The sequence below is a fragment of the Clytia hemisphaerica genome, unplaced genomic scaffold (assembly GCF_902728285.1).
Source record: "Clytia hemisphaerica strain Z4C2 unplaced genomic scaffold, Clytia hemisphaerica genome assembly, whole genome shotgun sequence".
NCBI classification, from domain to species: domain Eukaryota; kingdom Metazoa; phylum Cnidaria; class Hydrozoa; order Leptothecata; family Clytiidae; genus Clytia; species Clytia hemisphaerica.
Window position 1 is genome coordinate 1,715,244 of NW_027103839.1, and position 20,582 is coordinate 1,735,825.

Below are 20,582 nucleotides of genomic sequence, written 5' to 3' on the forward strand. Positions count from 1 at the left end.
ACAATCCTTGCGCCTGAAGCTATGTATGAGTGCCTCCTCACTCGCTGCGCTCGTTGCGGGGGCAATGAAATGTACTTTTGATTATGATGACGTCAGCAGCATCGATTGATCGCCGAAGAAAAAGTGCTAAAGATGGTAGCAGAAGCTCCGTGAGGAGCAAATTCATTTTCGATAAAGCACGTGGTTGGTCGTCGGGCTTAGATAGATGTCATTTTAATTTCTTTGTCTTGTTATAATTTTTAAAAGTTTGGCTAATTAATGTCTCTCTGTATAATCTATGGCTCTTGCTTTCTTTTCTCTATTATTATAATGTAACAAAGTTCTAGGCGCACGAGGGCCTCTGGAACTGATCGTGATTATACGTATTGAGGATCAGTCTTTCAGTTGGCCATCAGAAATCATGTATGATGTGAGGAAATGGGGGAAAAATGGCCCTAAGGTCCGAAGCAGTCACACTTCTTGCATCTTGGCAACTAAGACTAGAATTACAGTATATATAATAATTAAAACTTGGAAACTTGAAATGAAACTAAATGACACTGCGATTTCTAAATTTACAGAGTACACTTTTCTCGTAATTCCAACTTCTTATAGAAATGACCCAGGTAAATACACGTTAAAAACCCTTGTGTAAAAAATTTGTTTTGGAGGTAAACAAAATTCGTTTCTGCCTGCGAGAGGGTTTAGGGCAAGTGGTTTTTCAGTTTCTAACTCTTGATAGTGATATCTATTTGGGAAAAAAAAATTCAGGTTGGTATAAGATCATAAATACCGTACGCGTACCTGATATAGATAGAAAGAACATATCAAAATTTGATAAGATTCTGTTTGACTGAACTTAACAGTATATAGCCCTAACTGTTCAAATACGACCCTGTCGACGCACCAGATAGTCCAGTGTTTTGGCCGGTGCTAAAAAGTATTTCCCTCGCAGCCACACAGGATCAGGAAAAGTTTTGTTTGGTGTTAGTTTGGTGTCAATTTTTCGAACTTCTGGACACCGGACACGTGTGTTTCAAAAATAATGCGCACCAGACTCAAGTCTGATGTTCTGAGATTGTTTGGTGTTAAAAAGTAGTATCCTCATCCCACACACTAGACTTTGCTTTTCAGTCTAAGCTTAAACTCCTATATATAAGGGTTAGAAACTAGGCTAGTTTTACCTCTTTTTTTCTTTCCCTTTAACAACAATTACAATGCTGACACATTGACACAGCACATTGACAAGCGGCAAGTACAAAACGCCTACTACCTACTACTTATACTTACTACCTACTACTTACTACCTACTGTAAAATAGCTCAAAACGGCTCGAAATTACCTTTAAAATATTCAGCATGTTAAAATTGGGCTCTTCCAGAAAAAAATTGATATAGGGGGTGGATGACGGGAATTTTCAGATAAAAAAGCACTCGGATATCCAGTCAATTTTTCAAAGTGCTTCGGAAATTCTGCTCAATTTTTTATTTCAACCCTTGGAAATTCCACATAATTTGTCAAAGTTTTGAAAAAGGTATCGGAAATTCCAGATTTTTCCACCAAAAAATTGATTTTGTATCGGAAATCCAGGAGTTTCAATTGCTTTTGTATTAGAAATCCAGGAATTTCAAAAAAACATTTTGCCTCGGAATTCCGCTGTCGTCCACCCCCCTATAACGGACTTTAACTGGAAGAGCCCATTAGCAAAATCTGAAACTTTGGTGGTAAAAAAGTTAAAACTTCTTCTTTTATCATACTTTGAAGACTTCAAAATATTTTCTCTCTTTTATTTTGTTTATGACTTTTTCCTGCGCTTTTTCTATAAAGTTTACAGACGCACTTCTTCGTAGAAGAGAAAAATATTTCCTTCGCACACTTATTTATTCATGTCAGTTTTATTTATAAGAATCGATCAATCTAAAAAGTTAAAATACTTTAAGTAAGTAAAGAGCCCTGTGTTTCACTGGGTACTTGCTGAAAATCCTTTGACATGTCTGACATTTATTGACAAAATGACCCTTTTGAACCAAACTATTGACAGGTTCGTTAATAGGACTTTTATAGACTTCATTTTATGTAGCAAAAATTCTTATTGTGCTCAATAAAATGCTTTCAGTATCGCAAGGTAGAAATTTTCAGTAGGAAAATACTACAAAGAGCTGTTTTAGAGGTGTCAATTTGACAATGTCAAAGTATTGACGAAATGAATTTTTTGATAAAAATATTGACACAGTTATTGAATATTAAAAGCTTCGCAAACCAATTCCAAGAAATATTTTGGCACCATTTGATATGATGCAGATCATACAATATGATAGAGATAGATTGACCCCCTATTTATATTACAGAGCCTTTTTTAGACATTTACGTGTATTCTTATCGTCTTATAATAAGAGTCATAAGAGGGAGTATGTTTAGGAAAAAGGAAAGTTCTTATAATAAGAGTCATTAGAGAGAGTAGGTTTAGGAAAAAGAAAAAATCAAGATAATGGCCTTTTGTTTTAAATTTAGTATACTTATATGAGGCGAAGAGAATATTTACTCAATACGTAAATATGCTAAATATTCTTTTAGATAACACTTTTTTCAAGTAAATATAAAGCAAAGACTTGTTGTTAGCATTCAGATATTACAAAACCATTTTTTTTAGAATAGAGATTTCGAACAAGCGAAGGAGAGTTCTGGTCTGTAAAGTATACAAACTGAGTAGGTAATAGGTAGTAAGTAGTAGGTAGTAAGTATTAAGTAGTAGGTAGTAGGCGTTTTGTACTTGCCGCATTGACAAGTAATATCAGAGAAAAGTTTATATCGAAATCTGCAACAAAAACAAAAGTGGTCTCTTCTACTGATTGCTTCCTGGCGCTCCTTCGCAGTTGTTTATCAAATTTCCACCTATGAGCATCGCATTTCAAACCGTCCCTTTTTTTTGGCACCTGTGGCCTCTCAGTGCCTTGCATGACCGGTGGCTGTAAAATCCCACCCTTTATATATTTGTTTCAATCCATGATCCTAAGGCAAAAGGTTTTTTCTCATCTTCAATTTACTGAAGAAAGCGGGATTTTGATGCGAGAGTTAGATTGTCAACAAAGTGCCGTAAAAATCATTGAATAAAAGAAGAACTTAAAATCTCAAATATTTTTATTTTGAAGAGTTGGTGCAAAAAATCATTTTTTATTGTTTTAATTGAAATGGGGGATTTGGAAAATGTTCTATGTTTGTTTTTTTGCACAAGCCCCTGTAACTGTGGGTGAGCACCCCGTTGCTAAGATGTTGGCTTGAAATCGAAAATGAAACCACTGAAAATGAAAGTAAAATTGGCCCGAACTCGAAATCCCATAATCTTGATATACGAGATTAAGTCTATACTACTTCTCCGGTGTTCGTAAAGTCCGGTGCGTTGGCAGGGTTGTGTTCAAATAAAAAAATAAAAAACATATTTGGACTTTGAACCCAATGCTGCATGCAAGCACTTTTAAGCTAAAGTTCCACAAGAGTGGGACAAATCAGTCTTTTGAAATTTGCAAAAGAACGCGACATAGAAGATCTTTCAAACTTAGTATGTGAATAGAGCAGTAAAAAATTATTCTATTCTTTTTTTTGCAAAAGTTCCAGAAATGAAAATAATAAAGGGATGATGATAATTGAATACTATCCTGATGATCCGTGGCACTATCGTAAAGCTAGAATTGAGCTTAAAAAAGTGCCAGCCTGCTTAAAGGTTTTGTTTTTGAATGCGTGAAAATTAAAAAAAATATGTGAATGTGTTAGTTGTTTTGGAGAACATGACAGCCTATTGAATAACTAATTACTCCACAACAGTTACCTAGAGACAAGATAATTCATCATGTTTTTATTGGCTAAGGGAAAGTAATTTATTTGGAGTAATTTGTTATACAATAGGCCGTCACGTTCTCTATTGGAAAGTTTGTGTGAACAAAAATTGCGTGAATAGCGAAAAAACATTACGTGAATGCGTGAATTAAAAAAAAATTGCATTTCACAAGTTTTTTTACATTGGATTGACACAGATGTGGAGCAACGGAAAGAGGAAAAGAAAAAAAATAGGCAGACACTGCCCTGATATGAAATAATGTGTCTGATATGAAACGGGAATACTTATGTAAAAATAAAACCTTTAAGAAAAGCTCAAAAAACATACTTTCCCTAAGGGAACGCATGCAAAAATTGAGACCTCCTGAGACCAAACCGTGGAGAGCAAGAAAATATGTACGCGCAACTGTTTTGCGAAATACAGAAAGGTGTATCAACCAACCAAATTTTGTCATTCAATTCACGAGACAGTACCTTGATTTATTAGGCCTTGACTGTACACTAAAGTAAAATGTGACTCCCCAAGCGATTTCAAGTACATTAAAAGCCGATCGGCCCAAAGACCGCACTTTCTCTTACCAGTCTGTGACCGGCTTTTTGCCCTCTTAGACCGTTCGGGCCGTATAAAAGGCCGATAACGCTCTGCTACAGAAAGCGGCTTATTAAAGCGGAGCGGCTTTATAAATCAACCAAGTTACCGAGTTGCTGTTTTTACTGGCCGCTTTTATTCTGTTTTTGTTTGCCGGCTTTATGTATGACTGCAAAAAGTTTTATTATCTGGTGTCTTTACTTTTTATTGACTGTCGAGAATGTCAAGAATATTGACGTTCGAATGTTTATCATAACATTCGAATCTCTTCAAAACGTTCGAATAAATACAAAAAGCATTCGAAATTTTAAAGCATGTTGTTACAAACTTTTTTAAAAATCAAAACAAAAGGAAGGAAGAAGAAATAAGTTCGAAGAGTCTTACTTCAGAAATAAAAATGGTTTATAATATAAAAAGAGGCTCTTTTGGCTTTTTTTGGGTCAGCCCTTTTATTACAGTTGTCTAATTTATTAAAAGGTAACATAATTCAGGTCTTTAACTTTATCTATATGAATGAAAGCAAAAGAAAGAAAGGAAGAACTCAAAAAGGTGGTAAATTAAATCCCTTTGGAAAAACTTTTGGAGATTGTTCGTCAATGAAGCTTCCAAAAAGTTTGTTTTGTTTCTTTCGGTTGCCGGCAAACGCATTGACTGGTCTTTTTACCGGACTTTAGCCCGAGGCTGCTTAGAAAGCCGCTTTAAAGTGAAACGAGAATGGCTGATCCATAGCCGATAGAAAAAGAGGTGGGACCGGTAAAAGTAAAATCTTGGCTTTTCTATCGCTTTTTGGCCGATCGGTCTGGACCAGTCTTTTCAGGTACTTAAAATCGCTTGGGGAGTCACAAATAATTCCGCACATGTATATAAATGGGTCAGTGTTTGAAGTCCAGCAAAATTTACGGGAAATAGCCTATCCATCAGTACAGTGTGTAGCCTAAGATCAGATCGTGATTGTTGTAGCAAAATACATAATGGCACTGTCATCAAATGACAATCAAACAGAGGATTTTCTATCAAGAACCTTGCAAACATTCCTACAAGTTTCATCCAGATGATCTGCATAACTAAAAAATTATTACCTTTTTTCATTATAGAACTTACTACTAAATTTATTCAAATGAACATATAAACAAGAGAATAATATGCTGGTATCTAAACCCAACAATGTTTCAGTGTACAATCTCTCATCAGGGAAATCTCTTCCTGAATGGATCTCCGACCGAAAGAAAAGACAGCTCTTAAAGAAAGATGTCGACCTTCGCCGTCGGATTGAGCTTATCCAGGATTTTGACATGCCGACAGCTTCCAGTTGTGTCCGGGTGTCGCCTGACGGACAATATTTGCTGACGTCAGGTGTTTATAAACCACGAATCAAATGCTTTGACGTCCAACAATTATCTTTAAAGTTTGACCGTTGTTTTGATTCAGAATGTGTCAAGTTTGATTTCCTCTCTGATGATTTTTCCAAACTTGTCCTGTTACAATCTGATCGATATGTGGAATTCCACGCCCAATATGGGCGTTATTATCGCACGAGAATGCCGCGATTTGGGCGAGATTTAGTCTATCACAAGCCGTCTTGTGATTTGTATCTCGTAGGTGACGGTGCAGACATCTTCCGTTTGAATTTAGAGCAAGGACGTTTTATGCAGCCATATACCACTCAATCTAAAGAAATCAACGTATGTAAAATCAACGAAGAGCATCAGTTACTCTCCGTCGGAACTGTTGACGGAAAAGTCGTTTGCGTTGACCCGAGATCTCGTTCTATTGTTGGTACCCTCGATATTACCGACCATAAAGTATTCCAAGGTTTGGATACTACTCCCGAAGTGACCGCCCTTCAGTTTAATGGTGCATTAGAGATGGGTGTGGGTACATCGACAGGTCACGTCATGTTATATGATATCCGTTCAACTCGTCCTCGAATCGTCAAAAACCATTATTACGAACTGCCAATCAAAAATATACACTTCCACCAGCATAACAACCGCATAGTAACCGCTGATACAAAAATCATCAAAATTTGGGACTACGAAACTGGCGATAATTTCACCTCTATTGAACCTGGAGTGACCATTAATGACATTTGTGTGTACCAAGATTCAGGTTTGATCTTCCTTGCTAATGAAGCTCAGAAGAATTCAGTGTACTACATTCCAGCACTGGGACAAGCTCCACGCTGGTGTTCTTTCTTGGATAACATAACTGAAGAACTTGAAGAATCGAATGAGATTATTGTTTACGATGATTATAAGTTCGTTACTAACAACGAATTAGATGATCTTGGTCTTGCGCATTTGAGAGGTACCAATGTTTTGCGTGCCTACATGCACGGCTTCTTCTTGGACATGCGTTTGTATCATAAAGCCAAATCGATCGTTGAGCCGTTCGCTTATGAAGAATATCGTAAGAATAAGATTAAGGAGAAGATTGAAGAGGAGCGAGCATCGAGAATTAAAATGTCTAAAATACCAAAAGTCAACAAAAAACTTGCGGAGAAACTGATCGAAGCGAAAACAAAGAAGAACGGAGAAATGGAAGATGAAGGTATGAATAGTCATTTGTTTTGTTTGCTTATTTTAAAGACTTTTCTTCGAATCCTTATTATTGAATTGAAATGGGTATACATACAGGTCTCTTGATAGTTTATTCCTTTTTTGAGAACCCGAACTAGAACCCATTAATATCATCGTTTGGTTTTAAACTGCTTCAGGAGAAAGGTTAGTGAGGGTTTGATATACAAGTCGGATATTGAACTTGGTTATGTATGTGGCAAAGTTGGAATACCTAGGTACATGAAAATAGGAGTTGGTTCGGCAGGAAAATGTCAAGATGCGCATGCATCTTTTTTGAAGTTTTGAATGAGACTTTGACCCATTTAAAGCCCGAAGGGCTTGAGTAGAATCTCTAACCTTTCTCAGGCAAGAAAAAGTGAAGCCTTAAAAATGCGCCGTATTTTTGACGACAGATTGAATCTAGCAATTCCTTTGTTTACGATTGATATCTTTTTCGAAATTTAGCGGTAAATTTTAGTTTCAATCCGTCATTTGTATAAAAACCAGGCCAGCCGCTCAAGGCCGCGCAACTTTGGTAGGATTTGTTAAGGAGATTCGATTCTAGCCCTTCGGGCTTATTCTTCATTGCTTTGACCTCTCATATATTGCGTATGACAAGTGGTAGTGAAAAAAGCATAGTATAAAGTTTTAAGAGCGGTCTATGGAACAAAGTGGCGCAGTTTGGATAGAATGCCATTCGACCTTTTAAAGGGGAACTCAGCAAATGTTGGATTTTTTTGTTTCTATCCTGAAATGGTTTGTTTCAAAGATAAATTTCAAGGTTGCAACTCTCCTTTCACTCTAAAAATTTGTTTGATGAGCTTTTAAAAAGAGGCTCCCCTCTACTAAAATGAAATTATTTATCAAATAAAAAAGACGCACTTTCAGCTGTTTTATGACGTCGCTGTATTCAGAAAGTCGAAGATGCTAATCAAAATCGAAATTCCACGCTTGAAATTCATCGGAAAAAGTCCAAGATATTTGACACGTAGGAAATGCCATCAATATTGAGATTCATGGTATTCGGGTACAGATTAGACTAGAGTCTACTTTTAGCTGAACTTTGCTTTTTGATAATTTTTTTATGACGCTGAGTCCAGTGAAGTAGACTAGGAGCATTTGGCAAAGTCGCCATTTTGAAAAAAAATATTAAAAATCCAAATAACAATAAAACTACTTGGAGTTGAAAGATATAATCAAAAATGAGAAACAAACACGATTAACAGATTTGCAAACCCTTATTCTCAAATAAAAATATTGCTTCATACTGTTTTTACCTTCCAAAAACAACTAAAATCTGGCGGACTGTTTTACAGTCCGCCTAAGCAAAAGCATATTACCATATACTACCGGGCCACTTAATCGCGCCATCCAGTCTATAAAAAAAGCTTTAAGTGGACCCCGGGCTAGGTACAGATTTATTTGCTCTTCTAAACAGAATAACCTCAGTTTTTGAAGCATTATTAAGAAAGCTTGAGGAAGGTCATTTATATTTATATTTCTATAATAGAAAAAGTAGAGGCCCTAGCACAGATCCCTGGGGACATTACGAACTTATTCGGAGAAACCCTCTTAATATACTTTCTATAATCCGAATCTATCCGTTCAAATTCAAATTAGCGACAGTCATCTGTAGTTTATTTTCGCGAGATTTCATTTCATGCAAGTTTTTAAAAAAATTTCTAGTCTTTTTATTATTTTTCAGCGTAGTGATTTCCTAGGATATTCATATTTTAGGCCAGTTCCTTTGATAGGATGGTTCACTCTCTCTCTCATCTGGATTTATTTTCGTGAATCAGCATTTTTGAAAAATATAGATGGATTTAACCCTTTAAGTGCCACGGTCATTTTTTTCTAAGTTTTATAAAGAAAATCTCTACTTCAAACTTTAAAGGCTTATATCTCCGGATCTAGAAGGAGTTAGAAGCTCGTTTATAGTTCGTTGGATAGCTTAGAGCCTCCTCTTTCTGTGCGGACCTGCCTAAATGATAGAAAGATGCCCAATGGTAAAACTTCAAATCAATTCGCTGGATGACAGAATCAAGTAAAGCAAGGCCAAATTAGGAGGTTCTGGGATCACTCGTTCATCAAAAATGGTCAAAAAGCAGTCAAAATCTTAAAAAAGTGGATTTTTTGTATTTTTTTATGACTTTTTAGCTTAAAATCTCGCTGGAAAGACTCACCTTTGATTTTTTTTTTGCTTGGCCATGAAGACCAATCCAACTCCTATTAGTTAGACCAAAAATGACGATTTCTAACTCAAACTGGGCATTACAGGAGGGCTTCGCCTCCTACATAGCCCATGTCATGTCACTTAAAGGGCTAATTTTACAAATCAGCCAAAATTTGAAAGTGGCCGAGTATACGCCGAAAAATGACATACATGTTTTTTTATAAGCAAGTGTCAGCCCTTTGGTCAGGCTCGAGTATGCTTAAGCTTTCAAAGCTTCCAGGCATAGCATATGCTTTTTATATGCTTATGAATTATTATGCTTTTGATTCACCCAACCCAATTTTTTATAAAATCTCAGAAATTTTGTTAACATTCGATTCAAAAAGCGTTTAGATTTTTGGAGCAGTGGAATGTGGCTAGTCGTGGAATGTCTTTTTTTACTTGACCACTCCCAAACCCTTTTGAACAGAAAAAAGATTGACCACATGAAAAATATTTCAGGCTGGCGTATATCGCCGTGTCAATTCAAGACAGCCTCAAAAGTCCATTTTTTGGACCTACCCCGGTCCTATAAATTAACCTGTGTTCGTTCGTTCGTTCGTCCGTTCGTCCGTTCGTCTGTTACCAACTTTTCTCAGGATTGAATCATAGGAATCTTTTCATTTTTGGTACAAAGGTGCAAAATGGTATTGCCTAAAATGTGACGGAGCCCGATTTTCGAACAAAAAAATTTAGGGGCAAAGTTTGGCCAAAAAAACGCTAAAGAACGGGTTTTTTGGACTTTGGACTTTTGGACTGTGAAAAATTGGATCATTAATTTTTTCTAATTTTTTGCATGAAAGTAGGGTACCATCATAGGTAAAAGATGGCCAAAGCAGATTTTTGCAAAAAAAATTTGTTGGCTCAAAAAACACATGTCTTATCTATAAGAATCACTATTAATAAGCATACATCAATGTTCTTAGTCAAATTACTCAATTTTTTTATGAGATATAGATGTTTTTTTTGCTCATGAGGGCTTACTTTTGAAGAATATGTGTGTTTAGAAATGAAATTTTGGCTACTTGGCGTTTTGTTATAGAAAAACTGGCCAAATTCGATTTTTTTTATAAGCACATTATCAATTACTTAGGTATTACCTTTTCTCGAGATAAGCTCTTTCATTCTTTATGATTTTTTGCACAAAGATGCATAACTATAAACTCTGTGAAATATTGGATCATTGTTTTTTTCTGATTTTTTGCATGATAGTAGGTAAAAGATTGCTCAAGCTGATTTTTGTAAAAAACAAATTTTTCAGCTCAAAAAACGCATGTTTATCTTTAAGAATCACTATTAATAAGCATACATCAATGTTCTTAGTCAAATTACTCAATTTTTGTTGAGATAGATTTTTTTTTTGCTCACGAAGTCTTGAATATGAAAGAATATTTCAAATGAAATTTTGGTTTCTAAACGTTTTTTATAAGAAACAAACGACTAATTTTAATAGATTGTCACTATTTGTGTTCTGAATGATTGTTTAATGGTCACACTCACGTAGATATCAATTATATATGTGTTAAATGCATAACCAGGTAGGTCCATAAAAGTATCACTTGTTCCATTTTGAGATAATTGACTTTAAAGGTTTCATTTGCTGATAAGGCGAGGCCAATTCAATCTGTTGTTTTACGGTCCAAGCTACCAGAAAAAAAGGGTCGGTCGCGGTCGGCGAAAAAATAAAAATTAAAGTAGAATTTCACCTATAAAGTATCCTAGAAAGGCAACAAAAACTACTACATCTTGCCAAAAATGCGAAATAGAAAATAAAAAGGCACGAAAAGGTCAAAATCATGAATAAAATGGAAAATGAACGTAAAATTCTCAAAATCTTGGAAAATCTACCACAATTTTGAAAATTTGGGAGTCTGTAAAGCAACTACCAAAATGAATTTTATTTTTATTTCGATTTTTGGAATTTCAGGGTCGGTCGGACCCGTAAAACAACTAATCAAATTGGTCTCGCCTAACTAAGTAATAAATAATGCTAAGAGTCCATACCTTTGATATTATGGGGTATTATAGTTTTCTTTTTGTGGTTAAAAAGAGGTTTTGATAGCTTGCTTCAGAGGCTCTAAAATGGCATTTATTGGACTTAAGGCTGTATTGAATTGAACTTAAAATCTTCATACTAAGCAAGTTTTAAGCTAAAATCGAGCTTTAAAACGTCTTGAGTCCATCAGTCAGATGTGTTGGACTTAAGGCTACACATTTCATGTCAATAATTCATAGAAAAATAAAATTTGGACATTAGGCTTCTCAAGACTTTTTGCCCTAAAATTCAGGATTTAAGGCTGTTTATGGTTGATATTTTTTTTGAATTGCAAAATACACCACTTTCCTATAAGAATTCTGTGGATTTGAGGCCATTTTTTGGAAAGCGTGCATGCTGAAATAGGGGATTATGGTCTTAAGTAAATTTTCGAAAAAATGGACTTTATTTTCATGAAAACTCGAAATTATAATCTCCCGAAAATTTATCTGATTGAAGTAAAATTCAGTCATAAGCAATCTCATATTGCCTGTATGTCATGTTACATACCGTTTGAAAGCATTTTTATGCCCGTTTAGAAAAACATTACAACCTATATCTGAAACTGAAGCCAATAAAAGTTATTGGGGAAGGTAGTTTGAAAAATTACGTAATTGCTGACGTCAGCAAAAACTCGAGAACCACCACCCAAACACATTTCATTTGATAGAAATAAACTTTTTTGGGTGGTCCTTGGATTTTTGCTGACGTCAGTATTGATCTAGGAGAGGGTCAGTGTATGTGCACCTCCCTGTCTGTCCCTACAAAAACCTTTGGTTAGTAGATTTAGCTGAAATTTTACGTGAATCCATGGAGTGTTTTAAATTTTTTCAAACTTTTTATTTAAGGGTCCCGGGGACTAGTTTTTGTCCCAACCTAAGAGTAGGCTAAAAACTAAGCTTACTTAAAGGTTTTACAATTGGGTCTAGGATGCATAAGAGAATGAAGGTGAGCCCAACGAAGGCTAGAATCGAATCTCCTTGGTAGGATTTGAAGCCTACCAAATCCTACCAAAGTTGTGCGGTCTAGCGCGGTCCGCCTGATTTTTACACAAATGACAGATTGAAACTAAATTTTACTCCTAAATTTCACAAAAGATATCACTCGAAAACAAAGGAATTGCTAGATTCAATCCGTCGTCAAAAATACGGCGCATATTTTAAGGCGTCACTTTTTCTTGCCTGAGAAAGGTTAAAGATTCGATTCTAGCTTTTCGGGCATATACTTCATTGGGTGACCCAGTTAGTACATTGGATAGTTTTTAAGTTGAATATTTAAAATGTAAAAAATGCTTCTTTTTCAGGCACTAAAAATCCGTTGGGTGATGATCGTTTTGCGTCCATGTTCACCAACAAGGACTTCCAAGTGGACATGGAAAGTGAAGAATATCGTCTTCTACATCCCGTTGTTTCAAAACAAGACAAGGCGGCAAGGCGGAAACAAGAGGCGTCCGATGATGAAGCTAGCGATTCGGGTTCCGATGATAATCACGAGCTCTGGGAACAGATCAAAATGACAAAACGCAAAGAGCGGAACGCGCTCAAAGCTTCGGCGATCGCTACTGGTGGTGTTGGCAAAGAAAAAGTCAAGATGTATTCATTGAAGGAAGGCGTTGATGATAAAATGAACGGCCGCGCGGTCGAAGGAAAGAGAAACAAAGCGTTAGGGGAGCTCTTGAAAGAGGACACTGGGCGCAATATTGTCGAAGAAACAGGCACGGCCCTTGGGAGCCGAGAAATTACTTTCACTCTTGAGAAAGAGAAACGGAACTTTAAGCACGAGGAAGCTTTGAAGGCTCATAAAAAAGAAAGGAAAAAGTTACGTCGGCCGATGGGACAATTATTAGCGGTCGAGAAAAAGAAGCCTGTCTTTTGGAGGGGAAAGAAAGTATAGTAGCATGTATGGTTCGAGGGGTTTTATAAAGTTTTTATTTTTAATTCAAACAATTTATATCATAGTTTGTATCAATTAATATGAGCTAGATAAATATGGAGGTACAATAAAGTTCAAAATGTATTGACAATTTTAGGTATTTTAACGTTTTTTGGAATTAAAAGTTCTGGCGAGAATTACGATTTCGCCTCTTCCACTTTTTCATTGGGTATCATGTGGCTTAAATAAAGACTTGTGCTCTGCCTTATTTTAACAATTTCGAACTTTTTGATCATATCCTAGCCTTAAATCTTTAAAGTCTTATGTTAAAACTATAAATATCAGAAGAAACTAAGAGCACTTAAAATCAATTACTTTAAAGGGAAGGCGTTGAAAACTAATAATTTTTGTCATCATTCAATTGACTTGAAAAATTCAAGAACTGTTTTCAGTTCTTTTTGTCGTTGTAAGACCAAGGGTATTATACTTTGGATATACAAGTAACTGATTTTTGCCGATTTTTCATGCTCTACTTTAGGTTTACAAACTTTCGCGAGCAGAAACTATCGCGATTTTCGCGAATTTTGGCCCTTTTCGCGAAAGTAAATGTCTTTAAAGATGGAAGGGCCATTCGCGAAAGTTCAAAATAGAAAATCTGTAAAACTTGAAACTTTGAATAAAATGTAACTTTTATGACACTTTTTGGCCTGCTAAAAAAAACTAATAAGTCAAAGGACAAATGTTTCAAGCCAATGCAAGAAGTATTTGTCCCTCTAAGCCATTTTTTCATGTGAAAATTCTCAATTTTACGTCTTGATTCGCGAAAGTTTCTACTCGCGAAAGTTTGTACTCCTAAAGTAGCTATGTCCGTCCATTCTCTTTCCCTTATTAAGGGACATACCCAATTTTTCGATTTTACACCAACTTAAATGGCAATTTCTGCATTTAGAAAATAATAATGTATAACTTTTTTTATATGTCCTGTTAGACCTACCTTTTTAGAATCGAAAAATTGAAAAGAAAAAATTAAATGAAGAAGAAAACGAAGATTTTTTAAAAGAAGAGTATTTCACCTTTCAAAGCCCTAATCTCGGGAAAAATCAAACATTTTGGATTTTTTTTGGTTCAGGTATATATTTAGTATCTAAAAATACAATTTCGGAAAATTTTTGTGGAAGTATCTTTCCTTTAAAATCTCCAAAAAACCTCATTTTTGGCAATTTTCTCCACTAAATTTCCATACGAAAACAGCTTTAACTTGGGATGTTGCCAAATAGAAAATTTTTCCGAAAAAATAAAGAAATTATTTGTCATTAACTTAAAAAAAGTTTAAAACAATAAAACGATTTCCCCAAGGAGATTAGGCTTTTTTGTGAAAAGTATATGAATAGCGTCGTTATGACGTTTTATTAAGGTCCATGTCACACTTATTCCTTAATTACTCATGATGTAATTACTTAAATTTATTTTTTCAAAAGCAATTTGTTCTTAAACATGTCAAAGAAGCGAAAAAAATAGGGTGGTTTTTCACTGAGACTGTCTGGCGAAAATCGATTAGCTATAACAAAGAAAATTGATAGGAAAGCATTACTGACTCCCAAAACAGTAGTCAAAGTGTTTAACTCTATCGGGAAAGAAAACACTTTTCCCATATGACCAATTTTTTACAAAAGAATCCCACTGCACATTCTGCTACTTTTATGGCAACCGATTTATTTATGTTGCCTTTTTCGCTTAATTGGTCATTAAGCCAAGAGAGGTCTAGCCCTCTCTTGGAGAACAAAAGGTTTAATGACCAATTTTCGACGTTAAATCTGGAATGCTGATATGAAGCGATCAAAATCTGATGTTAAGCACGAATCTTCATTGTATATTTTTTACAACCCTTAGAAATTTATGAAAAGGACCGTTGATGAGAACCACTTATCTATCTAGCGTAGTCAAAAAGCACTCACAAGGTTTTATCTTCAAATTCTGAAATTGATTTTTCACTATGACCACAGCCCTTAAATGATTTTCGCAGTATTTTAATTGCATATTTTATCGAAAACAACTCGTCCAACTGCGTCCAATGCACAAAAGAGACTTAGAGTTTTCTTTTGAGAGTCCGATCGTCTATGTGCCAATTGCATGTCGTTATGACGTTTCAAGTTGTGAGAAAAGGATGCAAAAGACGTGTCATGTATAAGAAATTAAATGTTGACACCGGAAACCTTATTTTTCTCACACCAGACTGCATAAAAGAATCCGGCTTGGTTTTCTAGCCTTATTTTCAATTTTTTTGTATGCAAAGATACGAAAAGGAAGAGCTAGAGAACTTTTTAAAAATGAGATTATGAAACCAATGTCAATATTGAATACTATACAGACACCTTATGTCGAATCTGACGGTGTCAGGAAAATTGCCCCCGAGAAAACTGCCCCCCGGAAAACTGCCCCCCGGAAAATTGCCCCCCGGAAAACGGCCCCCCGGAAAATTGCCCCCTAGGAAAATTGCCCCCCAGAAATTGCCCCCAGAAAATTGCCCCCTAGGAAAATTGCCCCCCGGAAAATTGCCCCCTATTTTTCCATTTTTCGAAACTAAATCTAACTCAATTTTCAACATTTCGGAGATTTTGGATTACGCAATTTTACGTGATCGCGTCTTAACGGATTAAGAGATCTAGAATATTTTGGGGCTATATTTTGGTCCAACGGTTGCAGGTTGCAGCCGTAATTTTCATTAAGTTGACGCTTTTTATAAGGAATAATGTGGTTTAACCATGGAATACGAGAAAGCGTTTTTCTCTGTTTACGATAGTCAATTTCAATGGTTTATACTGTATTTCTTTCGCTATTCAAGTATTTTCTTTATGGTTTTACAAAATTTCTTGGTCATATGGAATGGATAACTTCATTCTTACTATATTCCTCACGCTGACCATTGATCTGCTTTGCATGTTTTAGTTTTTTAGTTTTTTCTTAAAGAAAAAAGACGCCTCAAAAACGACTTTACAAGTTTTGTATGAGGTGGAGAAAGATAGTCGAGTAATAAAATCACTTTCAAAAAAATCTTTCCCCATTTCTTAACCCGAAGCGCCCTATCCGTGCTATCTTAAGCTAAGGGAACTAATTTTTACTAACTCGCCCAAAATAAGTCCCCACCAAACCAAAATTAATTTCAGTTTTCTTGGCTAAATAACCCCTGAAATTCAAACAAAGTTGCTCAAAATAGATGAAATAGAACAGATTTGCGCTGTCATTCGCTAAAAATTAATTCCAACCACAGTTTAAAAAATTATTACAGGTTCCCCAAAAAAGTAGTTCCCACCAAAATAATCTATTTTTCGAAAATTTTCTACCCAGGACATTGTTGATCCAACCCTCCTCCGCTTATCAATTTTCGGAATCTGAAACTTCTTTTTGTACGGATTATGCTGTTTTAGCCTTTTTTTCCAATCCACCCTCGCTGACCCCCGTTTACTAGGTACCCTAAGAGATTCAAAACTACTTAATTTTCAGCTACAATGGTCATTTGAAGTTTATGGATTTATAAAAAGTGGAAAAAAAAGATGGCGGGGGGGGGCAATTTTCCGGGGGGCAATTTCCTAGGGGGCAATTTTCTGGGGGGCAATTCTGGGGGGCAGTTTCCTAGGGGGCAGTTTTTCCTAGGGGGCAATTTTCCGGGGGCAGTTTTCCGGGGGGCAATTTTCCGGGGGGCAATTTTCCTAGAACCAATCTGACGGTCTGATCTGATTGTTCAGCCAAATCAATCAATTAAACAAAACACGTTTTTTGCTGGATACACCTTTGCGGCCGTAGTCACACGGGCATTTTTTTGTCTGCTTTATCCCACTAAAACCGTCCCAGTCCTTTTTTGCGTCAATAGTGGTTTTAGTGGGATAAAGCGGACAAAAAAATGTCCGTGCGACTACGGTCGAAAAGGTGTATTCTAACGTTTATGTTTATGATTGACAGTTGGTTTTGGTATCATTTAGCCAATCACCATGCTCACATTTTAATAATCATTCAAAATCTGGATAAAAAATATCACAGCAGTACGCCAGCAGATTCTCCTACGGAACCATATGGCCTTTAAAGTGCAAAACTCTAAGCGTGAATTAATCCGAATCTGATCAGAGAAAAGACCAAATCACACCCTTTATCTTACCTAAGTTATGTTTTCTTTGTTGATACGCTAAATCAACATAAGCTATCCCGACAATATTGGTAAATGTAGGTAAGGAAGTTTATTTTAAATATTTATATGAGGGGAAATAGACGAGATTGGTGGTTTCATGATGGCAAACACAAAATAAACATAAACTTCCGATACGGAAAAAGATAAATACCGGGTTTCGAATAATTAGCTGCTTTGATTCCATGTAAGCGGCACGAAAAACAAACTCTCTGATTGGATAATATAATGTTAAGTTGCACAATTTTTAAACCCCGAGGCACCTGATTAAACGACGACAAGTGCCACAAAAATTTCAAAATCGGACCCTTACAGTGTAGCCTTTGAGCATAGTGAAAAGGTACCCTTAGAGTGCATTTACCGAACGTTTCCAACCCTTAGAGTGTAGTTTGATTCCACTTTTTATTTTGCTGAAGCCACCTGAAACACAATATGCGAAACATATCAAAATGGGTGCAAGTCAAAACTATGAAGATTTTAATTCAGAAGGAACAAACACGCACTTACCTAAGTATCTTGCTAAACGAAGACCCTTTTAGTGCACTCTATCAAAAGTTACAGTGCAATTTGAGAGTCTCGAAAAACCTACTTTTAAGGGCAGCACATGCCGTGCCGTGGGTCGTACCATATGAGTGCCTCCCCCCCGCGGGTTAAACCAATGAGAGTTTATTTATTTGATATTTTTCGTGCAAATCACGTCGAATTAAGCCAAAAACACTTGCAAATCAACAACTATAATTCACCAGTGAACAAAAATATCAATGACAAATAGTGCAAGATCTTTTACGAAATAGCAAATGCCATAAAGACAATGTGCTGTTACTGACAGGCCTCTTGAGCCTCTTTCATAGGATTCGTATTTTAAGTACATGATATTTCTCTACGTCATTGCAGTAATTAACTTTTTATGGTTGAGCAAACTTTTGCGAATTGAGATTAAAAGCTTTTGATATTGATATTCCCAAATTAATTGAATGATGATAAAAAATTAGTGGTTTTCAACGTTTTTCTAACCTGAGATCAGATTGTGATTGTTTTCTGCCCACCACGCTGAAGCTCTAAAGGGATGGGTGAAAACATACAATCTGACGAATATGCAATCTCGAAATCGTAAGGACCGCGTTCGTTTAAAAGGACTGGCGATGACAACAAAGTTGCGTGATTGTGTTTATGAATAGGGAGCCGTATCAGTTTTTGACTTTCTGGCGCACAACAAGATTCTTGCTGTAAAATTTTCCGCCGGAGGACTATTTTCCTCAGATGTATAATTTTCAAGCGCCTTTAGAGGTTTACCGTGCGCGTAAGAAAATTATGAACAGCTGTTATCAGGTTACGTTTTTCTCGCTCGAGGGAAATCTTCACAGGTTTGTTCATTTCCCCCCTTAAAATGGGAATAGAATATATTATGTAACAGATGAAAAAAGCATATAAAATAGGCTATTGGTATACACAGTAGCCTGGCCGCAGGGGGTGCAGGGTGTGCACGGGTGTGCAGTGAACCACCCAGAAAGATTTGATAGGGGCGCCAAAAGAGCTTTTCAATTGTGTTGATGTTTAATTGGCCGACTTGGCGCCCTTCGACAAGTTTATAGCGCCTTTTATAAGTGCAATGTTAATTTTTCTTCACCTGCGGCGCTTCATTTTATTTTACGCTCTTACATCCTTCCTCTTGAATTTTTTTAAAACTACTATCAACATTGAATCGCGAAAAGTCAAAGCAAAAGAAGTGTTGGGTATCCACCAGGGGTTAAAGAGGATTCTCACCCCGAAAATGAGAGATTGCCAAAAAGATCGAAACTTGTTGATTCTCGCTGTGGTTTTTTAGGTCTTAAATGTTGACATTTTACTTTTTAGAAGATCTTTTAAGCTGTTTGACGTTTCTTACACCAAAATTTTTTGGCCTGCGGCGCCAAAATTTAAAACAACCGTTATTCCTGCCAACTTTCTAATATTTGGGGCCTTTTTTAGCCATTGATCTTTAATGGAGAGTAAAGTAAGACCAGTCGCGCAAAAGTTTAAAGATTATCAGGTAATTTTTTTTGATAAAGTTTTACAAAACAAAAATATAGACCAAATCTACTTGCTAGGTATAAAATTTCCATTTCAAGTATCAACAGCTCATGTGTTTTTTATTTGAGGAGCTTTATTTTTGGTGCTAAATCGGTATAGATTGGGGCATTTTTAAACATTTTAAAAGTTGAAAATAGAAAAATTTTCAAGTTATCAAGTTATCATTACCACCACCTTCGTATAAACAAAAGTTTTTTAATAAAAAGTTTCCGGGCGCTACTTTCAACCAGTCACTGCTCTTACCGTTTAATATTTCCACTTAAGGGCTCTAACCATAGTTCAAAAATTGATTAAGGTATTTGAACATTAAAGTTATGTTTTAGGTTCTTTAACACTTTTAATAATTGTTTTTATAAATTGCTTTTTATTCAAATCCCTTGAGAGTAATTAAGAATTTAATTTCAAAAATGACGTTATGAACGTTAAAAAGACGTTAATAATATAATAATCACCCTCTCTTACAAAAGTGCTTAGTTTTAATGGGTATTAACCTTTTTGTTTCGAAATTTTTTCATACTGTCCGCAAAAAAATATATTGTTTTAAATTTTTCGGAAAAAATTTGTAAATTGGTGCATCAAAAGTTATGACTGTTTTTCTATGAAAAATTGGGATGAAAACTTGGTCAAAAAGCACTATTTTTATAAGATTTTGAGACAAATAAGCTTTTAGAAAAATTTCGGAAAATTTCTTTTTAGTTCGGTAAAAAATACACCATTTAGCAGCAAAGGATTTTCAAAATGTTTTTCTTCGTCAAAAATAAGCTCTTCAAAGTTTAAATACTATTCTTTGCAAAAGTCTTCATTTTCTTCTTGATCAAATTTTTTTCATTGTGATATTCTTAAATTTTCACACTCAAGGATAGTTGGCCTAACAGAAAATGTATCACATGCCAAAGTTTTGCTAGCTACACCAGGCAGAAATTTATATCTTGTACGTGGCAAAATTAAAAATTCATTATGGTCAGAGCCCTTAATGATGGAGGGCGCAAGTAAGGACAAAAATACCAGAGGCGCTAATTTTAAAGTTTGCACCCGGCGGGGGGGGGGCACTGGGTTTGGGGACGGACGGGCCTGGTTTGTTTGCGGACTGACGGTATGTACGGGCCAAAAATTGGCTTTTAAAATTGCACCCTTACAGTGCAGCAAAAATCAGTGAAAATCATACCCTTAGAGTGCATTTTCCCCCAAATTTTCGATCCCTTTCGTGCAAAAAATGGTCAAAATTCTAGCATTTTTTGTCAAAATATCTAGATTTTTCA

At 35.8% G+C, this 20,582-nt stretch overlaps 1 protein-coding gene across 1 annotated transcript; it reads left to right on the forward strand.

The window, feature by feature from the left end:
* Positions 1-5,491: 5,491 nt before the first annotated feature.
* Positions 5,492-13,227, forward strand: LOC136807427 (nucleolar protein 10-like). Its single transcript, XM_067064014.1, has 2 exons — positions 5,492-6,949; positions 12,508-13,227. Exons 1-2 carry the CDS (start codon positions 5,542-5,544, stop codon positions 13,095-13,097), a joined length of 1,998 nt encoding a protein of 665 aa, XP_066920115.1. The 5' UTR covers positions 5,492-5,541; the 3' UTR covers positions 13,098-13,227.
* The last annotated feature ends 7,355 nt before the right edge of the window (positions 13,228-20,582 follow it).

Excerpts from the sequence above, each read along its gene's own strand:
- LOC136807427 (XM_067064014.1), top strand. The coding sequence starts at position 5,542 with ATGCTGGTATCTAAACCCAACAATGTTTCAGTGTACAATCTCTCATCA. Across the intron at positions 6,950-12,507 it reads CGGAGAAATGGAAGATGAAG|GCACTAAAAATCCGTTGGGT; the intron begins GTATGAATAGTC and ends CTTCTTTTTCAG.